The sequence below is a fragment of the Primulina huaijiensis genome, chromosome 11 (assembly GCF_012295235.1).
Source record: "Primulina huaijiensis isolate GDHJ02 chromosome 11, ASM1229523v2, whole genome shotgun sequence".
NCBI lineage: Eukaryota > Viridiplantae > Streptophyta > Magnoliopsida > Lamiales > Gesneriaceae > Primulina > Primulina huaijiensis.
This window is the reverse complement of record NC_133316.1, coordinates 21,068,881-21,094,333: the sequence shown is the minus strand read 5'-3', so window position 1 is coordinate 21,094,333 and position 25,453 is coordinate 21,068,881. Positions and strand designations below refer to the sequence as shown.

The 25,453-nt window shown below is 35.2% G+C and overlaps 5 protein-coding genes across 6 annotated transcripts; 3 read left to right on the top strand and 2 right to left on the bottom strand.

Annotated features, from left to right (window-relative positions):
• The first annotated feature begins 338 nt into the window (after positions 1-338).
• On the top strand, positions 339-6,376 carry LOC140987487 (bifunctional 3-dehydroquinate dehydratase/shikimate dehydrogenase, chloroplastic-like). 2 transcript variants are annotated; one of them, XM_073456016.1, is made up of 12 exons: positions 339-603; positions 909-972; positions 1,114-1,345; positions 2,151-2,256; positions 2,543-2,761; positions 2,962-3,308; positions 3,603-3,666; positions 3,773-3,878; positions 3,962-4,099; positions 5,287-5,435; positions 5,619-5,781; positions 5,960-6,376. In XM_073456016.1, the coding sequence occupies exons 3-12, from the start codon at positions 1,146-1,148 to the stop codon at positions 5,998-6,000; spliced, it is 1,533 nt and encodes a 510-aa protein (XP_073312117.1). In that variant the 5' UTR covers positions 339-603; positions 909-972; positions 1,114-1,145; the 3' UTR covers positions 6,001-6,376. The 2 variants fall into 2 exon arrangements, with proteins under 2 accessions (XP_073312117.1, XP_073312116.1); XM_073456015.1 differs by lacking the exon at positions 909-972 and having other exon boundaries at positions 340-603.
• Positions 6,377-7,938: 1,562 nt separating this feature from the next.
• Positions 7,939-10,463, bottom strand: LOC140987365 (U1 small nuclear ribonucleoprotein C-like). The gene is made up of 5 exons (XM_073455832.1): positions 10,326-10,463; positions 10,184-10,226; positions 9,049-9,090; positions 8,689-8,956; positions 7,939-8,583 (listed from the first exon to the last, which is right to left on the bottom strand). The coding sequence occupies exons 1-5, from the start codon at positions 10,331-10,333 to the stop codon at positions 8,312-8,314; spliced, it is 633 nt and encodes a 210-aa protein (XP_073311933.1). The 5' UTR covers positions 10,334-10,463; the 3' UTR covers positions 7,939-8,311.
• A 749-nt stretch (positions 10,464-11,212) lies between these two features.
• LOC140988472 (uncharacterized) lies at positions 11,213-12,070 on the top strand. The gene has a single exon (XM_073457481.1). The coding sequence runs from the start codon at positions 11,213-11,215 to the stop codon at positions 12,068-12,070; it is 858 nt and encodes a 285-aa protein (XP_073313582.1).
• A 4,313-nt stretch (positions 12,071-16,383) lies between these two features.
• Positions 16,384-18,135, top strand: LOC140988881 (peroxidase 24). The gene is made up of 4 exons (XM_073457961.1): positions 16,384-16,646; positions 16,826-17,020; positions 17,125-17,290; positions 17,569-18,135. The coding sequence occupies exons 1-4, from the start codon at positions 16,410-16,412 to the stop codon at positions 17,985-17,987; spliced, it is 1,017 nt and encodes a 338-aa protein (XP_073314062.1). The 5' UTR covers positions 16,384-16,409; the 3' UTR covers positions 17,988-18,135.
• Positions 18,136-18,387: 252 nt separating this feature from the next.
• Positions 18,388-23,114, bottom strand: LOC140987545 (probable 1-deoxy-D-xylulose-5-phosphate synthase, chloroplastic). The gene is made up of 10 exons (XM_073456087.1): positions 22,565-23,114; positions 21,996-22,124; positions 21,747-21,911; positions 21,501-21,651; positions 20,880-21,151; positions 20,507-20,780; positions 20,071-20,378; positions 19,691-19,972; positions 19,316-19,600; positions 18,388-18,677 (listed from the first exon to the last, which is right to left on the bottom strand). Exons 1-10 carry the CDS (start codon positions 22,703-22,705, stop codon positions 18,528-18,530), a joined length of 2,157 nt encoding a protein of 718 aa, XP_073312188.1. The 5' UTR covers positions 22,706-23,114; the 3' UTR covers positions 18,388-18,527.
• Between the last annotated feature and the right edge of the window lie 2,339 nt (positions 23,115-25,453).

Below are 25,453 nucleotides of genomic sequence, written 5' to 3'. Positions count from 1 at the left end.
AATGTGTTGACTTGAAAAACTTAATTTTGACTCACTCAATTGTTTCAAAAAAATTGCATGAAGAAGAAAAATAATTCCCGTCTAAAGGAATGACTTCTATACTTTGGCGTTAAATATATATTTTAAAAAACGATCATTTATATTCAGAAAATAATAATTTGAAATTAACATTTGATAATAATTTGCATCCTCTAGGCTCTAACACAAACATATGTGTACATAAAAGTACGGGCAAATACAATTGTATACCATCGGATTGATTTTTTTTTGATTTGTTATAATTGAATATCGAATCCAAGAACTCGTCTCAAAATCGACAATTAGGTCTTTTTTGAGGTTCGAGTGGGTATATCATTATCCATATTTAGTAGGGGTTTGGAAGCTGTAACGGGTAGATGGGTCGAAGCCTTGTACGATGAAGTGATCCTCACCATTCACCAAGACAATCCCCAACTGCCACTACCCCATTTCTCCACCAAATGTTGGGAAACTTTCTCTCTCCCCATTCCCATGCTTTTCACATTCTGCCATCTTTGATACGCTACGTACTGAAACGTCCATCCGTGCTATAAGAAGCCCGCTCGGAACACATTGAATTTGTTTGTAAGCTTCCAACAGCCCATGTTTTCAATATATTCTTCACACATTAGCTTTTGTTAAGATTGTGTCTTTCCCCTTCTCTTTTTTGAGTTTTCTGGGTTTTGTTAAAGTTAGTATCTTTGATTTATTACTGTATTTGATTTGTCCCTTTTTCCTCATGGTCGATGTTTTAGTTAGATTCGAAATTATGGATTAGTTATTCAAATAAAATATATTTTGAAATACCTTCCGTCAACCCATATAATAGATTTGATCGAAAATTTCTATGTAATTGTAAAGACTGGTTTTTCCCTGTTTTGGGTGCTTAGACGTATGAAGAACCAAAAATTGTTCAAAGTTAAAAGAACTTGAGAAGTTCCCGCAAGATTCCAGGTTTTCGACTCTTTTCCATCACTCTTCATCCTTGAAAAGAAAAAAACCCATATTTTCCTTTTCCCCTTGATTTCGATGATGAAACTTGTAATTTTGATTCTTATCAGTTCTGATTTTTAGTTGTCTTCCTTCGGGTTTCAGGGTTTTCCCTGGCAGTTGAATCTGCTGCGAAGATGAGGAGGAACGAAACTTTGATATGTGCTCCATTAATGGCTGACACAGTGGATCAGCTGGTGGAGTTGATGCACAAGGCAAAGATAAAAGGAGCTGATATCGTAGAAATTAGATTGGACCATCTAAAGAGCTTTGACCCTCGTTTCGATGTTGAAAGATTAATCAAAGAGTGCCCTTTGCCTACTCTCTTTACTTATAGGTTGATCTACAGTTGCCCTACATGCCTCTTTTTTCTTTCTTCCTCCTTTTGGGTTTTAATTCAAGCCTCTAACTGCTACTTGCCACTTCTTCCTCTAGGCGGGAAAGAACTTTTTCCAGTCAATATATGGTTTTGTTTATGGATTCTTGCACGCACACACACACACACGCACACACACACAGTTGCGTGTGTAAATATGAAATGATGAAGAATTTCAGCTCGTTAATGATATAAGTGGAAGGAAAAGAAAAGGGGGAAGGTTAAGAATTGCACCATGGATAAGTGTCATTAAGATATTGTGCCCGAAGAAAAGGAAATTAAACTTATTTGGGCATATGAAATTGTATGGTTAAGATTTTCTCTTCGAACCTTCTCTTTTCTATATCACAGGTTTGCAAGTGTAATTAGAGCACAAGATGTGTGAATTGTTTTGATTATTAAATAGAGAAAATAATAGTGTAATAAACTCATACTTGCCAGCCGAAATCATTAATTTAACTACAAAAAGTCAATAAACAAACGTGTGTTAGCGTCTATTTTGTTGTTGATGTTATTTGGATTGATGAGATTCTTGTATGTGTGGCCTCTCAAAATGCCACGATGACTGTAAAATATTTGATTTCATGTGAATAATAGCTTTAGATCCATTTCGAGAGCAAGCTGCAGAACATGATTCTGAGGTGTGAGCATATTTACCTCGTAGTATTGCATCTTAAGTATGTTTATTACCGTAAGCAATTCTTTTGCATGTTAGTAGAGTATAGAAACTATTATCTCAAGAACCTGACTTCGTAGTCATTCCTAGACCTACATGGGAAGGTGGTCAGTATGATGGTGATGAAAAAAGTCGTTTTGGTGCACTTCGAACTGCCATGGAGTTGGGAGCTGATCACATTGATATTGAGCTCAAGGTCCCTTTTCCTATTTAAGGTTTAATTATGTAAGGATGTCACTGTTGTTATATGGCTAAAGTTTCTTTCTTGAAACAAACCTGCCCCTGGCTGAGGGGGAAATATGGTCATTGGTGAAAATTTTTGTTTCAGCAATGAGATTCTACCATGCCACCGTGAAGAAATTTTTTAACATTGGTAGCATTTGTTGTTTACCCAAACTAGAAAAAATGCAAGTATTGTTCACAATATAGCTCTGTCAATTTTGAGTTCTCTAAAAGATCTTATACTGTCAACTTCTTTGAAGGCTGCCGATGAGTTCAACAAATTTATGAATGGAAATAAGCCTGGAAAGTGCAAAGTCATAGTTTCATCGCACAACTACGATTGTACCCCTTCAGCAGAGGACCTGGGCAACCTTGTTGCCAGAATACAAGCTGCGGGAGCTGACATAGTAAAGTTTGCTACAACAGCACTGGATATCACTGATGTTGCAAGAGTTTTTCAAATAACTGTTCATTCCCAAGTAAGTGCGAAAGCCAGATTAATAACAAGTTACTATGGACATTCTGTTCATCTTTATTTTTTGCTTTGAGATGTTATTTTTCATGAGTTGGTATTATTCTCTCCTAATATAACCTTTTTTTTTTATCGATGCATATAACATTTCTTAATCAAAATTGCTTTGAAAGCCGGAAACATTTGCTAAAGTTTCGTGATCTTCAGGTGCCCATAATTGCGATGGTTATGGGAGAAAGGGGATTGATGTCAAGGGTACTTTGCCCAAAATTTGGTGGATATCTCACTTTTGGTACTCTGGAACCAGGAAAGGTATCTGCTCCTGGGCAGCCAACAATAGAGGACTTGGTTAGTTTATACAACTTTAGATCAATTGGTCCTGATACCAAGGTATTTGGGATAATTGGGAAGCCAGTCGCTCACAGCAAATCACCATTACTTTACAATGGAGCTTTCAAATCAGAAAACTTTAATGGAGTGTTTGTATATTTGTTAGTGGACAATGTTCGAAAGTTCTTTGAAACCTATTCCACATCAGATTTTACTGGCTTCAGGTAACTATCCAACTTCCGGACAATCATATCTATGAATTAAATATTATATGGGAAATAGCCTTTAAATTTAAATGAAAATATGAATTTTTTCTGCATGATTTGAATTTTTTCTGTCATCGATTCTCAAACAAGCTCCCGGAGTTGATATTATATTACCCCACCATAGACATAGACTCTTGATATGTTTTGGTTTATCTTCTTCATTTAAATTCTTATGGCCAGTTCTATGCATCTGGACCTAAAAATTGATTTGTTGTCTAAATATGTAAGCTTAATGAAATTGGAATATCACAGCTGTACTATTCCTCATAAGGAAGTGGCACTTACCTGTTGTGATGAAGTTGATCCTGTTGCAAAGGTAGCTAATGAAATCTATGCCAACCTACTGAATCTTGCTGATTCATGTCATTGAGTCTATTGCATTTTGTTTTTGCATCTAATTTTTCACCTGAATATTTTGCTAGTCAATAGGAGCAGTTAATTGCCTCATCAGGCGACCCGATGGAAAGCTGTTTGGTTGTAACACTGACTATATTGGTGCAATTAATGCTATTGAGAATGGACTTCAAGGTTTCTTTCTTTATTTGCTGGCTAAGAAGATGTTTTAACATGACTTGAAGTGCCCAGTTTGATGCGTTTGTATTATTTTTTAGGTTCGCACAATATTGCCAATGGGTCGCCCTTGGCAGGAAAACTGTTTATTGTCATAGGTGCTGGTGGTGCGGGTAAGTCGATTGCTTATGGTGCAAAAGAGAAGGGAGCAAGGGTTGTTGTTGCTAATCGCACCTATGGTTAGACTTCTTTTTACATGCAGCTTTCTAGTTTAAGTTTGGTAATACACGTTACATTTAGATCTCACATATTGACAAAATGTTACAAATGTTTCAAATTGAATATTAACCAGGAAACATCATCTTTATGGGTTTATCAGCCAATCTTTATTAGTTTTAATATTCGATGTCAGACAATTGTAACTTTGACGACTCTTGAGAAGCCGACATTTGCGGCGACCCACTCTAGAAGACTTTCACACACTTTTCAGTATTCAATGCATGCATTACACACCTTAATTCAGCCTATATTGTTTTTATCAACACTCTGGTAATATCCCTTTTCTAAGTCGCACCTTCCGCTGTGCGAACTCTCAATGAAAGCGCCAGTGCTGTCATAAACTCCAGACGGGTACCATTCCAAAAGGCTTGCCAATTGAATGATATAATTTTCTTGGGTTTATAAGTTGCTCTTTAGTAGTTTTAATATTCGATGTGCGACATTTGTAACACAAATAACCCTTTAGTACCTGTCTGAGTCGACTTTGATTAGTGGACTTTGTGTGTTTCATTGAATTAAGTCATTGAAAGCCGCCCATCCTTAGAGGGTTTGAGTCTGTTGGGTGTGAAGTTTGAACATGATTATATTTTCATAATTTTTAGAATATTTTATTGTGTTCCCTCCATAGTTTTCAAAAGCGCAAAAAGCACGTGCTTAAGTGCAAAGCACAGCTAAACGTACAACCTGTGCTCCAGTGTACTCCAAAGCGCACGGCTTCCATGAAGCGCATGCTTTTGTGCTTTTTATTTGTCTTTTTTGCGCTTCATAGAAAAAATAGTTTTTTTGTTTTAAAAATCTGACAAATGTTGCTCACTAAAAATGTGATTTCTCCTTTATTTATTAAAAATAGATCAGAAGAAACCTTAATATCTTGTTGCCTATGCCCCACGTCACCTTTGCCTTTTGCCCAAACGTTTTAATATTTGATATTTAGAAGATGAAAATGACGATGAATTAATATTTGATATTTTATGTTTCATGTTTTTAAAATAATTTAATTTAATTTTTATCTTTTTACAATATTTTATTCATTGCGTCGTTATGACCGTAAAGCGTGCGATTTGCGTTTTAAGCCCTAGGACACCTGAGCGCTTTTAATGCGCTTTGCGCTTTTGACAACTACGGTTCTCCGTTTAATTTTTGCAAGATCGAGCTAGAGAATTGGCTGAGCTTGTTGGAGGGCAGGCTCTGTCTCTTGCAGAACTAGATAGTTTCCATCCTGAGAGTGGAATGATACTTGCAAACACGACTTCTATGGGCATGCAGCCTAAGGTCAATGAGACGCCTGTTACCAAGGTTGGTACACTATGTCTTTCTTACTTTATCAATCTCGTCTACAGAGGCGGAACGGAGAAATTTTGAGTGAGCGACTTTTCGTGCATGTTTAGAAAATTTCATGTTATCCAAATTTGAAGTTCGTTGTAATCACTCATTTGCTTCAGTAATACTATATTACTAGCCTTTTGTCTGGTTTTTCAGGAAGCTTTGAGATATTACGATCTTGTTTTTGACGCTGTATACACTCCCAAAATCACTAGACTTTTGCGAGAAGCTGAGGAAATGGGAGCCAAAATCGTAACCGGAGTAGATATGTTTGTTGGACAGGCGTACGAACAATACGAGAGGTTTACTGGATTACCAGGTAAGAAACATTATGTCTTTAACCCACACTGTGACACTTGATGCTTCCTGTTATGCTGACTACATAATTTTCAAGTGTCCCGTTATGTATTTGTGGGGAACTCCTACTATATTCATGACTAAATGTCCAACAAGTTATATGGCAGAATATTTGCTGATATGCTGTGATATGATTGCAGCTCCAAAGGAACTATTTAAAGAAATCATGAAAAACTATTGATGGCAAGGTTATTGCAGCTTCCTCTTCATGTCATTCCCCCGGTTCTCATTTTGCACGACACCTGTTTTCAGTTATCTTGATGATTCTGGCACAACATGGTTAATATATTTCGTGCAGATGAACAACATTTTGTCTCTGATTGGATGTTTCCTCAGCATGAAAGGTCACTTGACATCTGGTTGGAACTTGATTTGTCGACTTGTGGGTTCTTTCTGTTGCATAATTGCATTCCAAGGATTGCATTCGACATTAGTGACTGTACTATGAGAAACCTTTCTATTTTTAGTGAAAACCATCGGTTTTGTATTGCCAAAGTTTCTTGGATCTTGTGTTAATTATCCTAATGAATTCCAAAATCCTCCCAGATGATAGTTCTTTTTCTCTCTCTTATTTTTCCCCCTTTTCAAAAAGAAAATTCCTCGTAACATTTTTCAAATAAAGATCCATCCATCTTATTAGAATCATCTTTTCCAGAGAAATCTGAATCATATAAACAGGCTGACTGGCCGGAACTGTCGGTCAACCTGCCATTTGACGGGGATGGTGGTGGGGAAATTGCCAACCCAATCTGTTTATTTGGGACGAGACATGCTTAACCCATTTTTATGGCTCGTGATAGGAGGTTCGATAAAAAAAAAACAAAAAAACAAAAATCATGTTCTTGAGTAAACTATGATTCGGTTATGCGATAGCCGATCATTCATTCATGTGCATCGAAATGTTTGGCAAGTTTCATGCAACCAATTGTTCAAGCATTCGTATGATTTTAAATCGTGCCCTCATCAAGGCTGTGAACAGAAATATGGGAACTTGAAAACGCCCATTTTACAACTTATCAAATTCAATTCGCTTAAAATTAAGCTTGCGCTGAAAATTTTTGATTAGATGGAGTAGTCGGATTTGGACAAGAATTTGAAGAATGAATTTGAAATGACGTACATATACCTTTCCATAAATTAACAAATGAATCATTTCATAAAGTTAATAAATGGACGGATTTGAAATTCGCAACATAAATTCTTCAGGCAACCAAATTGATAAAAGTTAATTAAACATTTCATTTTTTGGGTAAATATGCGACTGAATGATTTTGGTGGATTAAATTGGAAAAAAAAAAACTTTTTTAAAAATATATTTTCTCAATTCAAATTTTCCATAAATTTTATCTACTTGAAAAACGAAAAAGAAATTTAAGTTAAAATGTTAATGTTTAACAAAACCCTTCCATCGGTCTAACGGGGACCTATCCCAACCGTTCATCTAGATGACAATTTCTTCAGAATCGATATCCGATTCAAATGTAGAAAGATATGAAAGAGATTTTTTTACCCGATTAAATAAATTGGTAATCAAGTATTAGGATCTTCGGGTATGGGGATGAATGCAAATGTTAAAGAATATTTTCTATAATGTTTAATTAGCTAATTTTTGTATAATTTTTCTTTATTGTTCTCAACAATTTAGTAAATATTCACAATTTAGTCGAAATAATTCATATTTAAGAAAATACAATTATATGTAGTAACTATGACATTTGGGTAGTGTATGAATATCCAATCATCTGACGGTTATGAAGATGATGATGCAATTGAATATCCGATGTGGATGAAGATGAATATAATAAATATGGATGAAAATTCTATCACAACCCTTGATATAAATGATAATGCCCAAAGGTAGGATCGAATAAATCTTTATTTTTACATAGTGTGAATTGTTATGTGATACAAATCTTTATTATCATTATGTTAAATTTGGTTTGTCCACAATGTATAAAGCGTATTTACTGTGATACTAGACCAGATATGATCATACACCACAGTTTTAACAATATTATGGCTCAATACACCTAGCCTAACAAGCCACTCACGCCACTGTGTTATATGCGACGTAAGAACATTTACATTACTAGTCAAGAATTCAAGATGCAATGGATCGTGACAAACATGATTAAAAAATCGATTTGAATTTAAAATTCATGATTTATCGCTGGGCATAAAATCTACATATTTCTGGGCTCGGGGTAAGGTGATGCATCACACTCTCTTGAACCCCGTCAGGAAAAGCAAAAGAATACGCAGGAGGATGACAAGCCTGATTTACGTTCGCACATGACATGCATATTCTTTTGTCTATAGTCTTTCACCTCCCACTTTTCGAATGAAACCATAGCTGAAAAACAGATTCTTTGCCGGAGCAATCATAATGATGTATACATTTTGCAGGAAAAGTTGCCCGACCAAAGATATATTTCTTTGTTATGCAAGATTACAGGTGGGTACGCGCACACCATTTACAATCCATCATTATATCAATTACTCCTTTGGGAGTCTTGTGCATAAGAATATACTCCAGTAGGACGTGTACCAACACCAGCTGCAGTTCCAGAGGGATTAACCTCGTATGCTGATTGTGTAGTAGCAGATTGCACACCATTTGAGCTCGGGGGAGGCCCTGCTCCTGACATTGGTGAAGGCGCAATCAGAGTTGGAAGTATTGGTACCCCATTGGGTGGTAAGGGGAAGGATGAAGCGGATGGAGGCTGCATATTTACTGGTGCTCCCATTTGTGTAGCTGCATAACCTGAAATTCATTACCCGGTCATTGAATATGATTAGACTCAGACTTCCTCGTGTCATGTTTTAGTACAAAAAGCATGCAAAAAGGTATCGTCCGCTGCCTGCGTACCAGAGGCAACTGGAAAAGGTGTTGAAAGAACTGGAGGCCTGACACCCAAAGTGGAATGTGGGGCAACCACTCCTGGAATAGGCAACATAGATGGGGGTAGCATAGGAACTCGTGGCCGTCCCCCTGGGAAAGCAGCAAGATGTTGATGATAAGCCGTACCAATCTGTTGGTAAACTGCTGTCTGCCCAAGATGCTCCTTGATCTTTTGATCGATCAGGATCTGTGTTTGCTGCTCCTCAAACTTTTGGTAATAAGCCCTTATATTTGCCTGCATACCAATAAGCATTCAGCATCACTTGTTAAATATTCAAATAGATTTCTGAATCAACGGTCCACTACTTCAATTTTTTGTATCTTTACCTTGTGTTTGTAACCAGCATTGTGCTGCTTTCTTACGGAAGGCTGAGAGAGTTAAAAAATGTCAGAATATGTCCTCTTGGCGATATGAATGTGAAAATATTGTGCATGGCAACGACACAAACTGAAATATTGATTCCATTAAGCAAGTTTAGACAAGTAGATTCAATGTCTTATTTCTTAGTACTTGCCAGTGGGCATGGAATTTACCAATATTCAAACAGATACCTGCCCAACAGATAATACGATCCATTATGTAGTATCATTTATCATAGAGCATTTGAGAAAAGATTTCAATGACGTGGAGGGAAATGCCAATGCCTCAATGGTACTATATCCATGGAAGTTATAAGTCACTGTTGTTGGCAGAAACTTTGAGATATTAGCTATGTCATTCTGCTTTACACGCTGAAGTGAGAGTAACAGAAAATCTGCCTCACAAATAGCAAGCTCTCACCTGTTTAACACCGGGTGACTCATTCATGTAAGACCAAATATAGCAATTCACACCATGACACCAAAGTATTACAAGTTGGATGCAGACATAAGTATGACAAGTGGATTTTATTCTGACATATCCAATGCTTCAATTAATCCTAAGATTAAAGAAAATGTGAGAAGGCCATATCTATTACCCTGTCAAGAAAGTGGGATTATTCATGCAAGGTAACTAAACATCTAGAAGATCCCACTCTAAAATAGTTCAAGCTAGGACCCAAGGACTCTCAGAGCAACAACTATAAAGCTTTCCGGAGTTGTTTTGTCAAGCACCCGATCATTACTCTAGGTAAACTGAACAAGTCCTGTTAAATCATTTTGCTCACCATATCTCTGAATTCATCAAAATTAAGGCATTTAATTTTTGCGAAATCACATTCCAGCACGGCAAAGTCTCATATTAACATATAATCTAATTAACAAAAAATAAACATTCTTTATCAAAAAAATCAAGACAAACATAACAACAAATACCTCCACATTCAAACAGGTAAACTGACAAATTAACTATCAGTCACAATCATAATTCTTGCATTTACATTTTTTTTTAAAAAAAGAATCGTAATTCATTCTTGAATTGTTAAAACTTAACTAAATCAAAGTAAAATCAAAAGTAAAAATGCGAAAAGTGAACTCTCACAGAATCATGCGTCAAATAAGTGTCGCAGTAATCGCAATAGTACCTGCAACCACACGCCATTCCCATCAGTTGAAACCAAAAAATTCACATGCAAAACCAAACAAAAATGGATTTACGGAGAAATGAGCTAATATCGACTTACCGTGGCATTAGCAAAAGAATATGTAATCTCCCAAAAATTAAAATATCAATCACTATTCATTTAGGGTTTGGATTGATTGTGCTGCAATGTAATAGTACTTGCGATTCAGGTTTCAAACAAGGGTTTAGTAGAAGTATATACTGAATAATCGTCAACCGAAATTCTAATGTTCCAGAGGCCCAATATGCTAAACAGGCCTCTGAATGGCCCTCTTTAATCAGCCGAGCCCAACAATCAATCCGGACAGGCCTGCCTATTTCTGTTTATTTATATATATATATATATATATTAAAAAATTTCACCTAGAAATTTTCTACTTTACCGTTATTAAATACTGACTATATATTTGAGACAAATGAAAAATGAAATTTAGCTTTCGGATTTGAAAGAAAGGATTATGAGTTAAAAAACAAACATGATATATATACTATGATTTATATTCAATAATTTTATATAAACGACTAATAATTTGATTATAAAAATAAAAATAGTTGAATGATTTCGAAAATGAGAGAGAAGACTAATAAAAATACAAAGTAGAAGATTGAAATTAGTAGAAACTACGTCGTTTTTTATTCCTGTCAATCAAACAAAAACATTAATATTTTGGAAATTTTGTAATAAATTTTGCCTATAGATCAAGGAATCAGTTTCTCCATAACAAAAGTATCAGTTGCTTAACGCTAAAATTCAAGGAAAAAATGTTGTTTATATGAACTTTTAAAATCAATTGTGAATCTTGAATCAAGAAAAATACAAGGCAACTGGAAGGCCATCTGGAAGGTGGACGTCCCTCCAAAGATTAAAAGCTTCCTCTGTCGGGCTTGTAGAAAGTGCCTTCCTAATCGCATTAACCTGCAGAAACGAGGAATTCAAGTGTCAGCTTTATGCGTGTTGTGCAACAAGGACATGGAGACTTCATGGCATACGTTTATTACCTGCCCATACGCAAGAGAATGTTGGCCAATGCGAAGCTGAATCAGGTAGTGGAAACCCAAGTCGAAGTAGCAGAAAGCTTCACACAGTGGTTATTCAAGATCATCCAAGACCTTAGCGGAGCAGACTTGAGAAAGTTCGTAACTATCCTATGGGCTATCTGGAAACAAAGGAATTCCGCATTATGGACCAACCACCTAGATACCCCAATTAGAATGGTAGTCACAGCTGTGAGTTTTCTTTACGACTGTATATCACTAGCAAAGAGCAACAAAGAAATACATGACGCAAGCACAAGGAAACAGTATGGTAGTTGGACACCACCCCCTAGTGGTACTGTTAAATGTAATATTGACGCAGCCTTTTTTGATGACATAAAATCTGCTGGGATAAGTATGGTGGTGCGAAATGAAGAGGGAAGATTTCTTATGGCCAGAACTAACTTGATCAAAGGACTCTGTTGTGTTAGAGAAGGAGAAGCAATAGGATTGCTGGAAGCTCTGTCTTGGATCCGCAACTCGAACTATCCAAAGGTTCTCTTTGAAGTGGACGCGCTAACAGTATACAATGCTATGACGGAATCAGTTGCCGACATAACAGAGTTTGGAGGCATAATGGGTAGATGTAGAGACATAGTAGCTACAAACTCAGGCTTTTCGGTTCATTTTACACGTAGACAAGCAAACGAGATTGCACATGTGTTAGCTAAGCATTCTCGTTTTTACACTAGTCCTTGCGTTTGGTCAGAAACACCAATGTGTATTGGTGCCCTTATGAATCTGTACCTTTACCAATCTGTTATTGAATGAATGCATTTTTCTCGTAAAAAAAAATCAACAATTTGTATGGTTATTAATTTCAATATATATGAGAAAAATAAAAACATAATATTTATTGTATTTTTTTCGGACACTCTGAAATAGTGCTTCTAATTTAAGGATTAGATTACTAAATTCACTTTCAAATCACAAAAAGACTACAATCAATTTTCTTGAAAAATATATATCATGTTAGTAAAACTTGAGAGGGTGAAATGCTACGAAAACAAGATAAATTCAAGAGAGTATATTTAAATGATTAACTTGAAATGAATTTTGGATGACTTGTTTATAAGCGAAAGTTCGGAAGCTTCGAACCAACTTCTGCATGTGTTATGCTTGTCTTGATACCTCATCGGAAGATGGAGATCGGAAGGTCCAATTCAAGGTTCTAAAGGTTCGAAATGTTACGCGTCGATGCTCGTTTGACGCGTTACTGTCTTGCTGGTGTGTAGGTTCGAAAGACTGATCTAAACTTTGGAAGTTCCAAAATGACCTATAGCTCCAAACTGGTTGATTGATGATTAAATACTTTAAAGCTAAGTGCTTAACTAATAACATCTTAATCATATTTAAGTGATACTTTATTAAAAACTTAACTTGGGTCAATACAATTATTTTTATCCTATTATTATATAGTTCACCATATCGAGTGAGTTTTTTTTTTTAAAATTAAAATATTTCAATCTTTATCGAACTAAGGAATTTCTTCCTATTTTTCTGCATACTCTACGCTTGAGTCAACACGTGGTTATTTAATATTTTTGACTTGATACAGTCAACGGAAAAAACAAAAACACAAGGTTCCGTTTGGTTGGGCTAAAAAAAATATTTGTTATATGCTAAAAATATATTTTTTTTCCATAAAAAATACGAGTATTCATATAAATATTATTAATAAAAAAGAAATTTAAAAATAAGCAACACAAAATTTTTTAATATAAGAAATATTATTTTTAAATTTTCAAATTATATTTTAAATTTGGCAAAAACTTGTGTGAGACGGTCTCTCAGGTTATATTTTGTGAGACAGATCTCTTATTTGGGTCAACCATCAAAAATTATTATTTTTTTATGCTAAAAGTATTAATTTTTATTGTGAATATCGGTAGGGTTGACCCGTCTCACAGATAAAGATTCGTGAGACCGTCTCATAAGAGACCTACTCTTTAAATTTTAACCAACGGCAAATGGAATTCCAATTTCAAATCTATTTTTTATACATCCAAACACACTATTAGGCTACGTTTGGTTTGGAGGATAAAATAAACTAATTATTAGTATGTAAATGATAAAAGAAATGATTGTGATAGAAATGTAATATATAACGTAAAATTGTATTATGTTTGGTATGATTTTTAAGTGTGAGATAATTTTGAATTTTTTGATGAAATGACAAAATTGCCCTTCTCTTTTTGTTTTTTCCTCCTTTACTCCGGCGACGGTGACGGTGTGGTGGTCGACCGACGGCGGCGGCGGCCGGCCGGAGGTGGTCGATCGACGGCGGCGGTCGACCTGCGACGGCTGCGGTATTCCGGCGGTCGGCCGGCAGTATGCGGCGGCAACCGTCGTCCGACGGCGGGGTCGGCCGACAGTGGCGGTGGTCAGCCGGTGGTCGGTCGTGGCGGTGAGTTTGGATATAAGAGAATGGTAAAATTGGAAAAATAGGATGTATTAAAAGTTTGATAAATAATCATAGGAGGTGAGGAGTGATTATTTTATCACACCTTATACAACCTAATCATTTATATGAGGGATTGAGTTGGTTAAATAAAAATCGTACCAAACGCTTGACTAGGTTGGTTTAACAATCATAAACCCACCTAATTCCATGAACCAAACGCCCCCTTAAAGTGTTATTTTTTAAATTTCGTTTCATGCATGTTGCGAAGATAGATTTGAAATGGTCACTTTTTTTTGGTGTTAAAAAGGTCAGTTTTTTTTTAAAAGTTGACTTGAACACATATAATATTTGTTAATAACAAACACGATGTGGTTCAAATATCTTACGTAGATTGTATAGTAAATCAAACATTACACAAAATTAACTCGTAAAACAGTATCACATAAATTTTTGTTATTTTATTAATGATTAAGCTCTTAAATTAAATGAGAAAAATAAATCATTGTAAATTATAACATTATTTTAAACAAAAATGTTTAGAAATACAATATTTTCAGGGCGTTTTACTTCATTACGAGTTTTCAGCTTTTTCCAACCACTAGGGATGGTAATTTCCTCCGAACCCGTTGGAGGATCCGATACCCTACCCGAATAGAAGAGGGTATGGAGGGATTTTTAGACCCGATTAAATAATTGGGTAATTGGGTATGGGGATTTTCGGGTTCGGGTATGGAGGCGAGTTTGATATAATCCGACCCACACCCGACTCGAATACCCGTTTAAATTAATATATATAAATATATATATGTATGTATATATGTATCTATATATATATAGTAATTATATTTATTTATATTAAAGATTCATCAGTCAATCCACCGATTTTCGGAGTTTTCAATACATATAATCATAAATTTGAAAAATAAAAAAAAGAATGCCTTGTATATTAAAAGAGAAGAAAATATATAAAACTTCATTACATATATATATATACACACACACTCACACACTTATTATAAAGCGTGAATAATTTTTCTTATTGTTCATTCAAATAATTTTTTAAATATTCATAACTTCATCGAAACAATTTAAATTTGAAAAAATTCAATTGTATATGATAATTGGGTATTTGGGTAGGGTATGAGTATCCGATAATCCGATGGGTATGGGTATGTGGATGAGGATGAAATTCAATACCCGATGGGTATGGGGATGAATTTAATAAATGGGTATGCATGGGATGGATGTATGAAATCCGACCCATACCCTACTCATTGTCATCCCTACCAACCACAACAAAAATCGGAGAATCCACCATTCGTCTGTCAATAATAGACATATTCTTAAATATTTATTCTATATTAATGTTTTCATATTGTATTCAAATTTATTATTTTTAAATATATTTGATCACAAAAAATTTTTATTTTCAATGAATTTGATGGTACCTACGATGCTGTTTAATTCTATTTCAAAAGTATTTACTATTGATTAAAGAATAAAAATATATACCCGTTTATATCTATCTATACCGTAAAAAGTTAAGACAATGAAAACTCATTTTATTAATAATCCTTTTAATAATTTATTTTAATTCACATTGTCCTTTAAATTTTGATATTTTGGGAAAAGATTCAATTGAAAATATAAAAATGTGCTAAATGATTTGTTTAATTTAATTTGAGAGTAATCAGATTTGTAAAAATTATAATTTAATGATAAAGTGTGTTAAGATTATTATAATAACTAGTAAAAGATGCACAACGGTGCGGCATATCTTATTATTATTTTTTATTTGATCAAATAATACTAAACAATTAACACGAAATTATTTTCAATGTAGAAGAGTTGCTCGATTTTAAAAAAAAAGTTTTGTTTAGATTTTTTCTATGTAAAATATAGGGTGACTTGAGGAGGTTTTTAATGGGGTAAAAAAGATAATTATGGAATTAAATATTTTGGTGACTTCTAAAGTAGTTAATATGATGACCACGTTTTTAATATAATAATATAGATAAGTAGTTATCTTTTGAGATGTTTCACAGATCTATTTCTGTGAGACTGGTCAAACAGATCCATACTTAAAGTAAAAATAATAATTTTAGTATAAAAATAATATTTTTTCATGAATTGAGTCAAGTTAAATCTGTTTCACAAAAAAAAAAAACAGACAATCGCATATAAATTTTTACGTATAATAAAACGTCCAAGTTGTCAAATACCTTTTTTAAACTGTGGAAACACGGATTTGGATCCTCTGATATAGTGTTGTGTTTTCAACCACAGTAGAGGATCCAAATCCTGGAACCATTAACTTTCATCATTTCCCTAGTAACCGTTGACATGATACTTCGTATGATTCTATCATTTTCGCAGAAAGACCCAAAAGCCAAAAAAAAAAAAAAAAAAANCACTTGAAAATATAATTTTTTTTAATACGATAATATAAGTTGAAAATATAATTTTTTTTAATATGATAATATAAGTTTGAATATTGGTACCCTACTTTGGGAAAATAAACAATGTCTTCTACACGACCCACCAATTGCGGCTAGTTGCGCTATCTATCTGGTCCAACTTTTTATTCACTAATTCGTAAATCTTGTTGCCTATAAAAAGGGTGTCCGGGATTTCATTTTCATGTACCTCCAACATTTCAAAAACATTTGTGTATTTGCTTTACTAACTTATTGCTTATTTGTGATCATGAAAATGAGATTTGCAATTAATTTTATTATCTTGTTGTCGCTAGTTTCGGTGGAGGCTGCTGGATCCGGTAAGGGTCCGGCGAAAGCAGCACGTTTGATACCGAATTTCTACGGAACCACTCTGTGCCCACAGGCCGAGCAGATCGTGAGGCGAATCACTTGGAACAGAGTGGGAAAAGACCCTACATTGGCTGCTAAATTGCTTCGTGTGCATTATCATGATTGCTTTGTTAGGGTATACTATTCACACCACGTATAACAACACATTTATCTTAATATAGATATCGACTTTATGCCAACATGCGTGCAGCATGCACGCTATTGTACAACAAACATGAATCGTATCTCCACATCATGAATATGAATATGCATGTACTAATGTTGCATGTTGTCGTGTTCTTCGGGTATGTACAGGGGTGCGATGCATCGATACTACTGGACACGGTAGGGACGAATCAATCTGAAAAGAACGCGAGGCCGAATCTCACATTGGGCGGATTTGAAGTTATTGATGATATCAAGACTCAAATAGAGCAGTCTTGCCCGCCCGGAATTGTTTCTTGCGCTGATATTCTTGCTTTAGCTGCTCGTGATGCTGTTTCTTTGCCTGTAAATTCTTTTTTTTTTCTTTTAAAAAAATTATATTTATATTTAACATGCATTCCAAACAACGTCTTGGTTTCAACACTTAGTTTTGTACAATTTATTTGCAGTTTGGAAGGTCAATGTGGAATGTTCTCACGGGTAGAAAAGATGGCAGGGTTTCTCTTTTATCAGATGTTGCGGGCAACTTGCCTTCACCGTTTTCGGACTTTCCCACACTTCAAAATATATTCGCAAATAAAGGTTTAGACATCAACGATCTCGTTGCTTTATCAGGTAAGTAATGGGATCATGCATATATATCGCGCACACGATTATCATTTGACGGGATATTTTATTATCTAACTCTAGTCAATCATTATTTTTTAAAAATGATCTTATGCAGTGTATTTCAAATATACTTAGAAGATCATTTTTTTTAAAAAAATGGTTGACATGATCTATTTTCCAAAATATCACTCATTTGACTGTAGAATATTTAAAAGAAAACTGCTAATAATCATTTTATAATATATATCCAGTTAATTTCTTGAGATTTCAAAACAAAATGGCAGGTGCACACACCATCGGAGTAGCCCATTGCGGAGCCTTCTCTCGGAGGCTCTTCAACTTCACGGGGAAAGGCGATACTGACCCTTCACTCGACCCAAACTACGCGGCTTTCTTGAAGACAAAGTGCCCCAATCCGGCCAACCCCGCCACAGTCGTGGACATGGATCCTAACAGCGTCCTCTCTTTCGACTCACACTATTTCATCGCTGTCAATCAAAGCATGGGCCTTTTCCAATCCGATGCAGCACTTCTAACCAACCCAACTTCAGCAGGAATCGTCAAAAGATTCCAGTCTACGAGGAATTTTTTCGATCAGTTTGCGGCTTCGATGGTGAAAATGGGGGGGATTCAAGTGCTGGTCGGGGAAAATGCTGGTGAAATTCGGAAGAACTGTCGTGTTGTGAACCCTAAAGTCAAATAGGATCATTTTACGAATATGATCATTTGTGTTTGTTTCAGTGTTTTGTTAAGCTCAGATCTGGAATTCTATGAATTTGAACTTTCATTGTAATCGGCTTGAAACTTGATGCATTTGCATGGCGTTTGTTCAAGTGCTGAAGGTTTTTACAGCTTCTGTTTTTTTTTTTTAAAAAAAAAAAAAATCTACTTGGTGAAATATAGAAGCTTTGCGAAAGGCTGCAGAATAAACCCACTAAAAAAATATTCAAATTTCTACATATTTTTTTAAAAAAAATTGTAATATATTGTCCTAAAATAAGCCAAGGTATGCCTTAAAATTGGATTCAAAGAAAACGACACGTACACCGCAACAATCCATGCAAAGGAAAAGCAAGGACAGTGACTTTGAAAGCTTCGGTCGCTGCAAGAAATCTCAATCGTTTCACTACCAAAGTTTAGTTAAATCTGATTATACAAAAAAATCAATTTCAATCTAACACTAAATGACGCATTTATAAACAAAATTCAGAAATATTTCACTTTCTACAATGCACATATCTTCCTAGGACATGATCTCCAAAGCCTCCCTAGCTTTCCCAAGCATGTTAAAGACTGTTGCAGCTATGTGGGATGGCGTCAAACCGGCCTCCATTAGCTGGTCGGCTGGGGATCCATGGTCAATGTAACGATCTGGAAGAACCAGAGGCCTCCACTGCAGAATATCAAATTACACACATGTGAATTAGTTATCTATCTCGTTTCATTATTTTCGACTAAGCTATCATTTTGACAGTGTTAGATGGCCTATGCAGGATGTTTGCAAGTAAAACGTATAATGAATGTGAATGCAAATGCACGTCGAGTTTTATGTCTAGTTCAACGAAAACCAAGGGGCAGAATTAGGACACAACCCGACAAAAAATTTGAAGTTTTATTTGTGATTTTTTAAGAACGGCTAGATTCACCCTAAAATTCATCGAATTTTCCCCACCTTACCTTCTCCTTGTACCCACCTCTCCAGAATTCTTAAATCCAATTTAATTTGTCTTAGTTGGACGGAACTAGCGAGGTCAAAATAGTGTTGAGTCACTCCCCCATAGCCAAATAGTTTAGGCACCTTGTACCAATCTTAATTGCATATTATGAACATCACGTAACCCCCCCACCCCAGACTGTTCAAAGATCTGGTTCTGTCACAGTCAAAGTCTTAGGTGATTCTTCAAAACCTTCTGGTAATTCAATGATCCGACAAATTGAGATTATCTCCGACCTGACTAAGTGTTTGTTAGTCCAGAGGAAGCACGTTTCTTGAAAGAGATCCAAAACTAGTTGTATTGTTAATATTTTTACCTTCAACTTGCCATCGAGAAGCCCATCGAGAGCCATAAATTGAGCTACATGAGATCCAAACCCACCAATTGACCCTTCTTCCACAGTGATTAAGACATCATGGGATTTAGCCAAACTGCGAATAAGAGCATGATCCAATGGCTTGCAGAAACGAGCATCTGCAACTGTCAACCGTACACCACGGGGTTCTAGCAAGGCAGCTGCAGACAAACAGCTCCGAACTGCTGTTCCATACCCAAGCAGAGCCACTCTCTCCCCTTCAATCAAGATCCTGCCCTTTCCAACCTTAAGAAAAATTGAGACTAGTACGATTCCATCAAGGTCAACCATTCTACTTTGATGTAAATTAGAGTAGAAGAAAAGGTAGCTCAGTACCTCAAGGGGGATGCCTTTGTTTTCTGGTGGCAGCTCGACACCTACTCCGTTACCTCTTGGATATCGGAAACAGCTAGGTCTGTCATCTATGGCAGCCGCAGTTGCCACCATGTGAAATAGTTCAGCCTCATCAGATGGAGCCATGACCACCATGTTAGGAAGACATGCCATAAAAGCAACGTCAAATGCTCCGCAATGTGTGGGACCGTCTGATCCGACCAAGCCTGCTCTGTCCATTGCAAACCTCACAGGAAGCTTCTGCAAATCCACATCATGTACTACCTGGATATGGAACCAAATCCTAAGAAATTCCCCTTTCAAAAATGTAATAAGCAATGGTGGATGAGAAAACAAAATATTGGGTGTTGGTGTTTTCTTGCCTGATCATAACCCCTTTGCAAGAAAGAAGAGTAGATTGCGCAAAATGGTTTGATGCCTTCACATGCCAAACCTGCAGCAAAAGTTACGGCATGCTGTTCTGCTATTCCCACATCGAAACATCTTGTGGGGAATCTGCGCAAGAAAAGGTTCAAACCCGTACCACCGCCCATTGCAGCATGGATCGCAACTATATCCTTGTCTACTTCAGCTTCGGCAATCAAGGCCTCAGCAAAGTAGGTCGTGTACGACTGAGTCGGGGCACTGGATTTATGTTGCTTGCCTGTTGCGGGATCGAACTTGTTCACACCTGTAAGTAGTAAGCCCATTAAATGATGATCTAGATATTGTGTTCATGAGAGAATAAGGCACAGCAAAAACTTCAAGGAAGAATTGATTTTTATGGAACCTTCTGTAAATCTTTAGCTGTTAACATACCATGGTACTTGTCTGCAGCTTTTTCTGCATATGGATATCCCCTGCCTTTCTCAGTCACCACATGGATCAAAACAGGACCAGTTGTTTTAGTACTCTCGACTTCTTTAAGAATCGCCACCATATCATCAATATTGTGACCATCAACAGGGCCAATATAATAAAGTCCAAGCTCTTCAAACAGTGTCGACCCGGAACCACTGATCAGACCACGAGCATATTCGTCCACTTTAGACGCAAGTTCATGCATGGGCCCTCCAATCTGCTTGGTAACTCCCTGTGACAATTTCAGACACAATAAATAAACGACTCAAAATAAATGCTTGGGACAAATGGATACTTTTTACCAGTTAACATGTCCAAGAATAATAAGAACCTTGGCAACTTCTCTAAGTTCTCTGAGAGGCCGGTTGGACTGCAACCGGCTCAGAGCACTACTCAAAGCACCAACAGGAGGAATCGGCCCATCTAAGTTAGCAGTTGGTAAAGAAACTTGTTTGTTGTCGTTAAGAATAACAATCATATCAGAATCGAGGTAGCCAGCATTGTTCATTGCTTCATATGCCTGCCCTGCTGTCATAGCACCATCCCCTATCACAGCCACTACGTTATTCTTTCTTCCTTTTAGATCCCTTCCCACAGCCATTCCTGCTCAGTCAAGAAATGCAGATAAAAAATAAATTGAAAAAGATGTAAATTCCCAATTTGTGTATATATAGTTATTATTGATGTATGATACATACAAGTTGATGTATACCGTCAGTAACTAAGTAGTATCTCCCCTTTCCATCAATAACTTAAAGCATTTGCTCCATCATTACAAAATGCCGATAGTCATTTCAAACATATAGTAAGCTAAACCTGATGGATATCCAAGTGAACACAAAGCTTCCATGTTCTTGATGAGGAAATAAAAGCCTCGTCCAAACTAAAATCACATCACAATTTCTGATTTATTAAGTATGTTTATATTTTTCATCTCGGTGTCAGATCATACCTAATCCAGCTGAGATAGTCGTCGAGCTGTGACCAGTACCAAAGCAATCATATTCACTTTCAGACCGTTTAGTAAAGCCAGAAAGACCATCCGTTTGCCTCAAAGTTGACATCTTATCCCTTCTTCCAGTCAAAATTTTGTGCGGATAAGACTACAGCGTTAAGAATTAGACTGTCAAAATATGGACAACGATTAAAGTGACTCCTGTGTACATAACCATAAGATTCAATGGAAATGAACTATCACCTGATGGCCAACATCCCAAAGTATTCTATCTTTAGGAGCATTGAAAACATAATGCAGTGCCACAGTGAGCTCAATTACGCCAAGGCTTGAGCCAAGATGACCCCCGGTTTTTGAGACATTGAAAATAACATCAGATCGCAGTTCATCTGCAAGTTGATTCAATTCCTGCACCAAAAATAGCATTCAATGAATGCTGATTCCAAGGTTGACATAAAAGATAATAGCTCGAGTTTCAAACACTTGTGATACCTTTATGGAGAGATTCTTCATATGGATTGGATAATTGATAGTATCCAAAAGAGGAGTTTGCGGCTTCTGTGAGTAATATTCTCCTCGTTCGGACAATGACCCATGGACCACGGTAGACTTTTTCCTTGCCTACAACACAAACATAGCACAAAGCATTCATTTCAATCCATTGATTAAATTCTAAATTCGAGGGACTCAATTGCATTTTGGGTAGAACTGACACTAGAATTCCAAATAAAATTTGATTTTTTTTTTTAATTTTAATCGGCGGATGCCAATGGTAGTCCTCCTGCCTGGCTGACAGCTGAATATCAACACAACTATTTCCTTTCAATTCATACACCCTAAAGAACATGCAAAAAACAAAGATAGCCGCAAATTCTTTCACTCTTAAGCAATCCATTGAATCTAGGACAGAATCATTGACATGCCAATCTGTAACATAAATGACAAAAGAGGGAACTTCCTCGTCCAAGAACAACCACATGGATGTACTCTCAAAACTCAAGAAGAATCGCTCTTTTTTTAAAATCAACAACTCAATACAAAAGAATTAAATACTTGCAGACCTGCTTATTCTTGAAGTCAAGGTGGCACTGCAGATCAGCTCCACTCAACCACTGAGAGTCTAAAATAGTATGCTTTTGAGCATCTATACCCACCCCCTTGCTAAAAGGCCCAGCAAAGGGAAATGTACAAAGGGCCATCATAGATATGCTATTTCTATATACACGTTTCCGCACACTAAAATTTCAAGAAATCCCAAATAATGTTTCGGATTTCCAAGCAAGAAACCACCTTTACTCTGATTTTCCCGAGCAAGAAACAAACTTTACTCTGATTCTCACAAAGATGCAACTGTACGGGATATGGGTAGTTTGAGAATGGGTTGCTGTTGTACTTCTGAACTCGCAAATAAATGAAATCCCTTGAATTGGTAAAAAGGAACAAGCTTTGAATAGCGAGAATAAATTCAGGAATTTATTACAGAACAGCAATTTGGTGGATGACTAGCCTCTTAATTATTTTTTAAATCGGAGCACATGATGTGAAGAAGCCATGCTTCGTTCATTCTGTGTAATTAGAGCATATGGATGGATGGATGTAATCGACGTAAGATAAAGACAGACATTAAGGAGCTTTGCTCAAAAGAAAGAAATAAGGTCAGGACTAGGGAGGCATATTTCCATTGGGCCACGTCATCAGAAATCACAAATGGATAGAAATGTATGATAATGTATGCCCCTCTCATTTCCACTGTCGAGAGTCAAATTTTTTTTTTTTTTTTTAAGAAAATAGATAGAATTCAAACACATTTTTTTTTTTTTGTATATTTTAGTATTTTACATTTTCGTACATTAAGTTAATTAGTTAATTTAATATGTTACACATTGTTTATATATATACTATGAAACAAATTTCGTCCACTAATTACAAATTTCTGGTTAGGTTCTTGCACACATTACTTACCTAGTGTGATCTACCTGACTGACTAACGTAACTAGTAAGTTATTACGTTAATTCAAGGGTTTATTCAATATACACTGAATAGTAACGATTACGGTTATAACATTATAAAAAAAACACGTGATACAAGATATGACGTTATTCACAATTTCAATTGTCGAATTAATTACCTTCTCCCATTGATTTTCTTTCTATAAATAGTTTCTATTTGTCAAACATATCCCACATTTTATGATAGATATCTAAGTGCTGCTATAAATGCCTGAATACATGTGAAGAAAAACATTCAACATAGTTAACTACAAATGTTTGTGGCCATTTCACCATCTAATGACTAATATTCTGACAAATCATGTTTTAATATGACATGTACAATTGATTATTTAGTGGTCATAATATATTTATATTTTGAATTCAAACTTATAATTGAACATGTCGTGTTAAAATATAAGGAGATTGTTATTCTAAATTGAACATACTTTAATATGATATAAACTACCTCTAGCATCTATTTCTTTGGTTACAGAAGAAAGTCTGTAAAGTTCAATCTATCTCTTAATACATGTTTATATAGTATTTTATATTTAATATGAATAGATATCAAGTTTACTCAATAATCATGTCATTTGAAATTTATTATATTTTGTATTATTAATATGTAAATAAATAAGCTGTTGATTTAAAAATTAATCTATTGATTCATTGTAAAACTAATCGAAATTCATGGATTTCAAATTCATATCTCAGAAGTTTAGATAACTTTTATTTAACTTTTTTCAAAAAAATATTCAGATTTTAAACATGCGATTGTAGAGAAAGTGCGGACAACAAACATTAATCACGTATTTGACTACAATTCGTAAAGATCGATGATAATTTGGATTTAAGACGCGGAATAGGTTTAGTAATTAACTTAATAATTTCATATATTTTGGTTGTGAAAAGTTTTACTTTATGAAAATAATTATCCGTCGACTGCACCGAATCCCACCAGCAATAGTATCCATCACTTGGAAACATCGTACACATGTTGAATCAAGAACTGATTCATTTTATTATTATTATATATAAAGAGAAGTTAAATTGTAATAATATCCTAAATAATTCGTCTAACACTTTATAATAAATCTTACCAAAATAACCACTGATTCAAATGAGTCAAAATTACATTTTCGGTTTTATATGTTTGTTTATTTATAATTTATGATATTATATTTTATTTTATTATGAATTCAGATCATCAATTGAACATATTATATTAAAAAATAGATAAACCTCTCTTTCAGCTCTTGAATAAATACATGTCTTTTTTGAGTCTACGCCAAATTTAATGATGTTTTTCCTATTTCATCGAAAATTTGGGCTCGGAATAGAAAAGTCGCAAGAATCTACCAATCGATGGATTGGTAAGAAAAATATAAAAATAAAGGAATACATTATTATCGGGGATTATGAATGCGGTGTGGTGTCCTTTTCGAGTTTCAAGAGCCATTATAGAATCGGTATGTTGTCATTTTGAATTTTCGTAATTAATTAATTGCTACTATTTTTTTAAAAATAATATTTTTTTTGATATAGTTTCAATAAATATTTATATGTGTAATACGAATTTAATTAAATTCAAATTTAACTTCGCTCTTTTTTTTATTTAGTATTAGTATTACTACAATTCAATGAATGTACCTACCTTTTGAAGTCGTATTTTTGGAAATATTATATTGAAAATTGTGATATTTATTTGGTGAGAATCGTTGGTTTGCTGAAGATATGACAATCATATAAAAATTAATGATGTCATTTCATTCATATTAAGTAACTGAATTGAATTAAAGCACCAAAATCTCGAGTTTGAGACGAAAAAGTTTGATGATCAATTATAAAAAACTCGAATATAAATATTTAAAATTTTATTGGGGAACATTCATAAGTCTTATAAATGAGCACATCCTTACATCTGATATGATGACAACTTTGTTGGGGAAAAAAACATA

Excerpts from the sequence above, each read along its gene's own strand:
- LOC140987487 (XM_073456016.1), top strand. The coding sequence starts at position 1,146 with ATGAGGAGGAACGAAACTTTGATATGTGCTCCATTAATGGCTGACACA. Across the intron at positions 5,436-5,618 it reads ATGAGACGCCTGTTACCAAG|GAAGCTTTGAGATATTACGA; the intron begins GTTGGTACACTA and ends CTGGTTTTTCAG. Across the intron at positions 5,782-5,959 it reads GAGGTTTACTGGATTACCAG|CTCCAAAGGAACTATTTAAA; the intron begins GTAAGAAACATT and ends ATATGATTGCAG.
- LOC140987365 (XM_073455832.1), bottom strand. Across the intron at positions 9,091-10,183 it reads CTTATTTGACGCATGATTCT|CCTTCCGTAAGAAAGCAGCA; the intron begins GTGAGAGTTCAC and ends TAACTCTCTCAG. Across the intron at positions 8,957-9,048 it reads ATGCTGGTTACAAACACAAG|GCAAATATAAGGGCTTATTA; the intron begins GTAAAGATACAA and ends ATTGGTATGCAG.
- LOC140988472 (XM_073457481.1), top strand. The coding sequence starts at position 11,213 with ATGCGTGTTGTGCAACAAGGACATGGAGACTTCATGGCATACGTTTAT.
- LOC140988881 (XM_073457961.1), top strand. The coding sequence starts at position 16,410 with ATGAAAATGAGATTTGCAATTAATTTTATTATCTTGTTGTCGCTAGTT. Across the intron at positions 17,021-17,124 it reads GTGATGCTGTTTCTTTGCCT|TTTGGAAGGTCAATGTGGAA; the intron begins GTAAATTCTTTT and ends ATTTATTTGCAG. Across the intron at positions 17,291-17,568 it reads CGATCTCGTTGCTTTATCAG|GTGCACACACCATCGGAGTA; the intron begins GTAAGTAATGGG and ends ACAAAATGGCAG.
- LOC140987545 (XM_073456087.1), bottom strand. The coding sequence starts at position 22,705 with ATGATGGCCCTTTGTACATTTCCCTTTGCTGGGCCTTTTAGCAAGGGG. Across the intron at positions 22,125-22,564 it reads TTGACTTCAAGAATAAGCAG|GCAAGGAAAAAGTCTACCGT; the intron begins GTCTGCAAGTAT and ends TTTGTGTTGTAG. Across the intron at positions 20,379-20,506 it reads AGCTGCAGACAAGTACCATG|GTGTGAACAAGTTCGATCCC; the intron begins GTATGTTAACAG and ends TACTACTTACAG.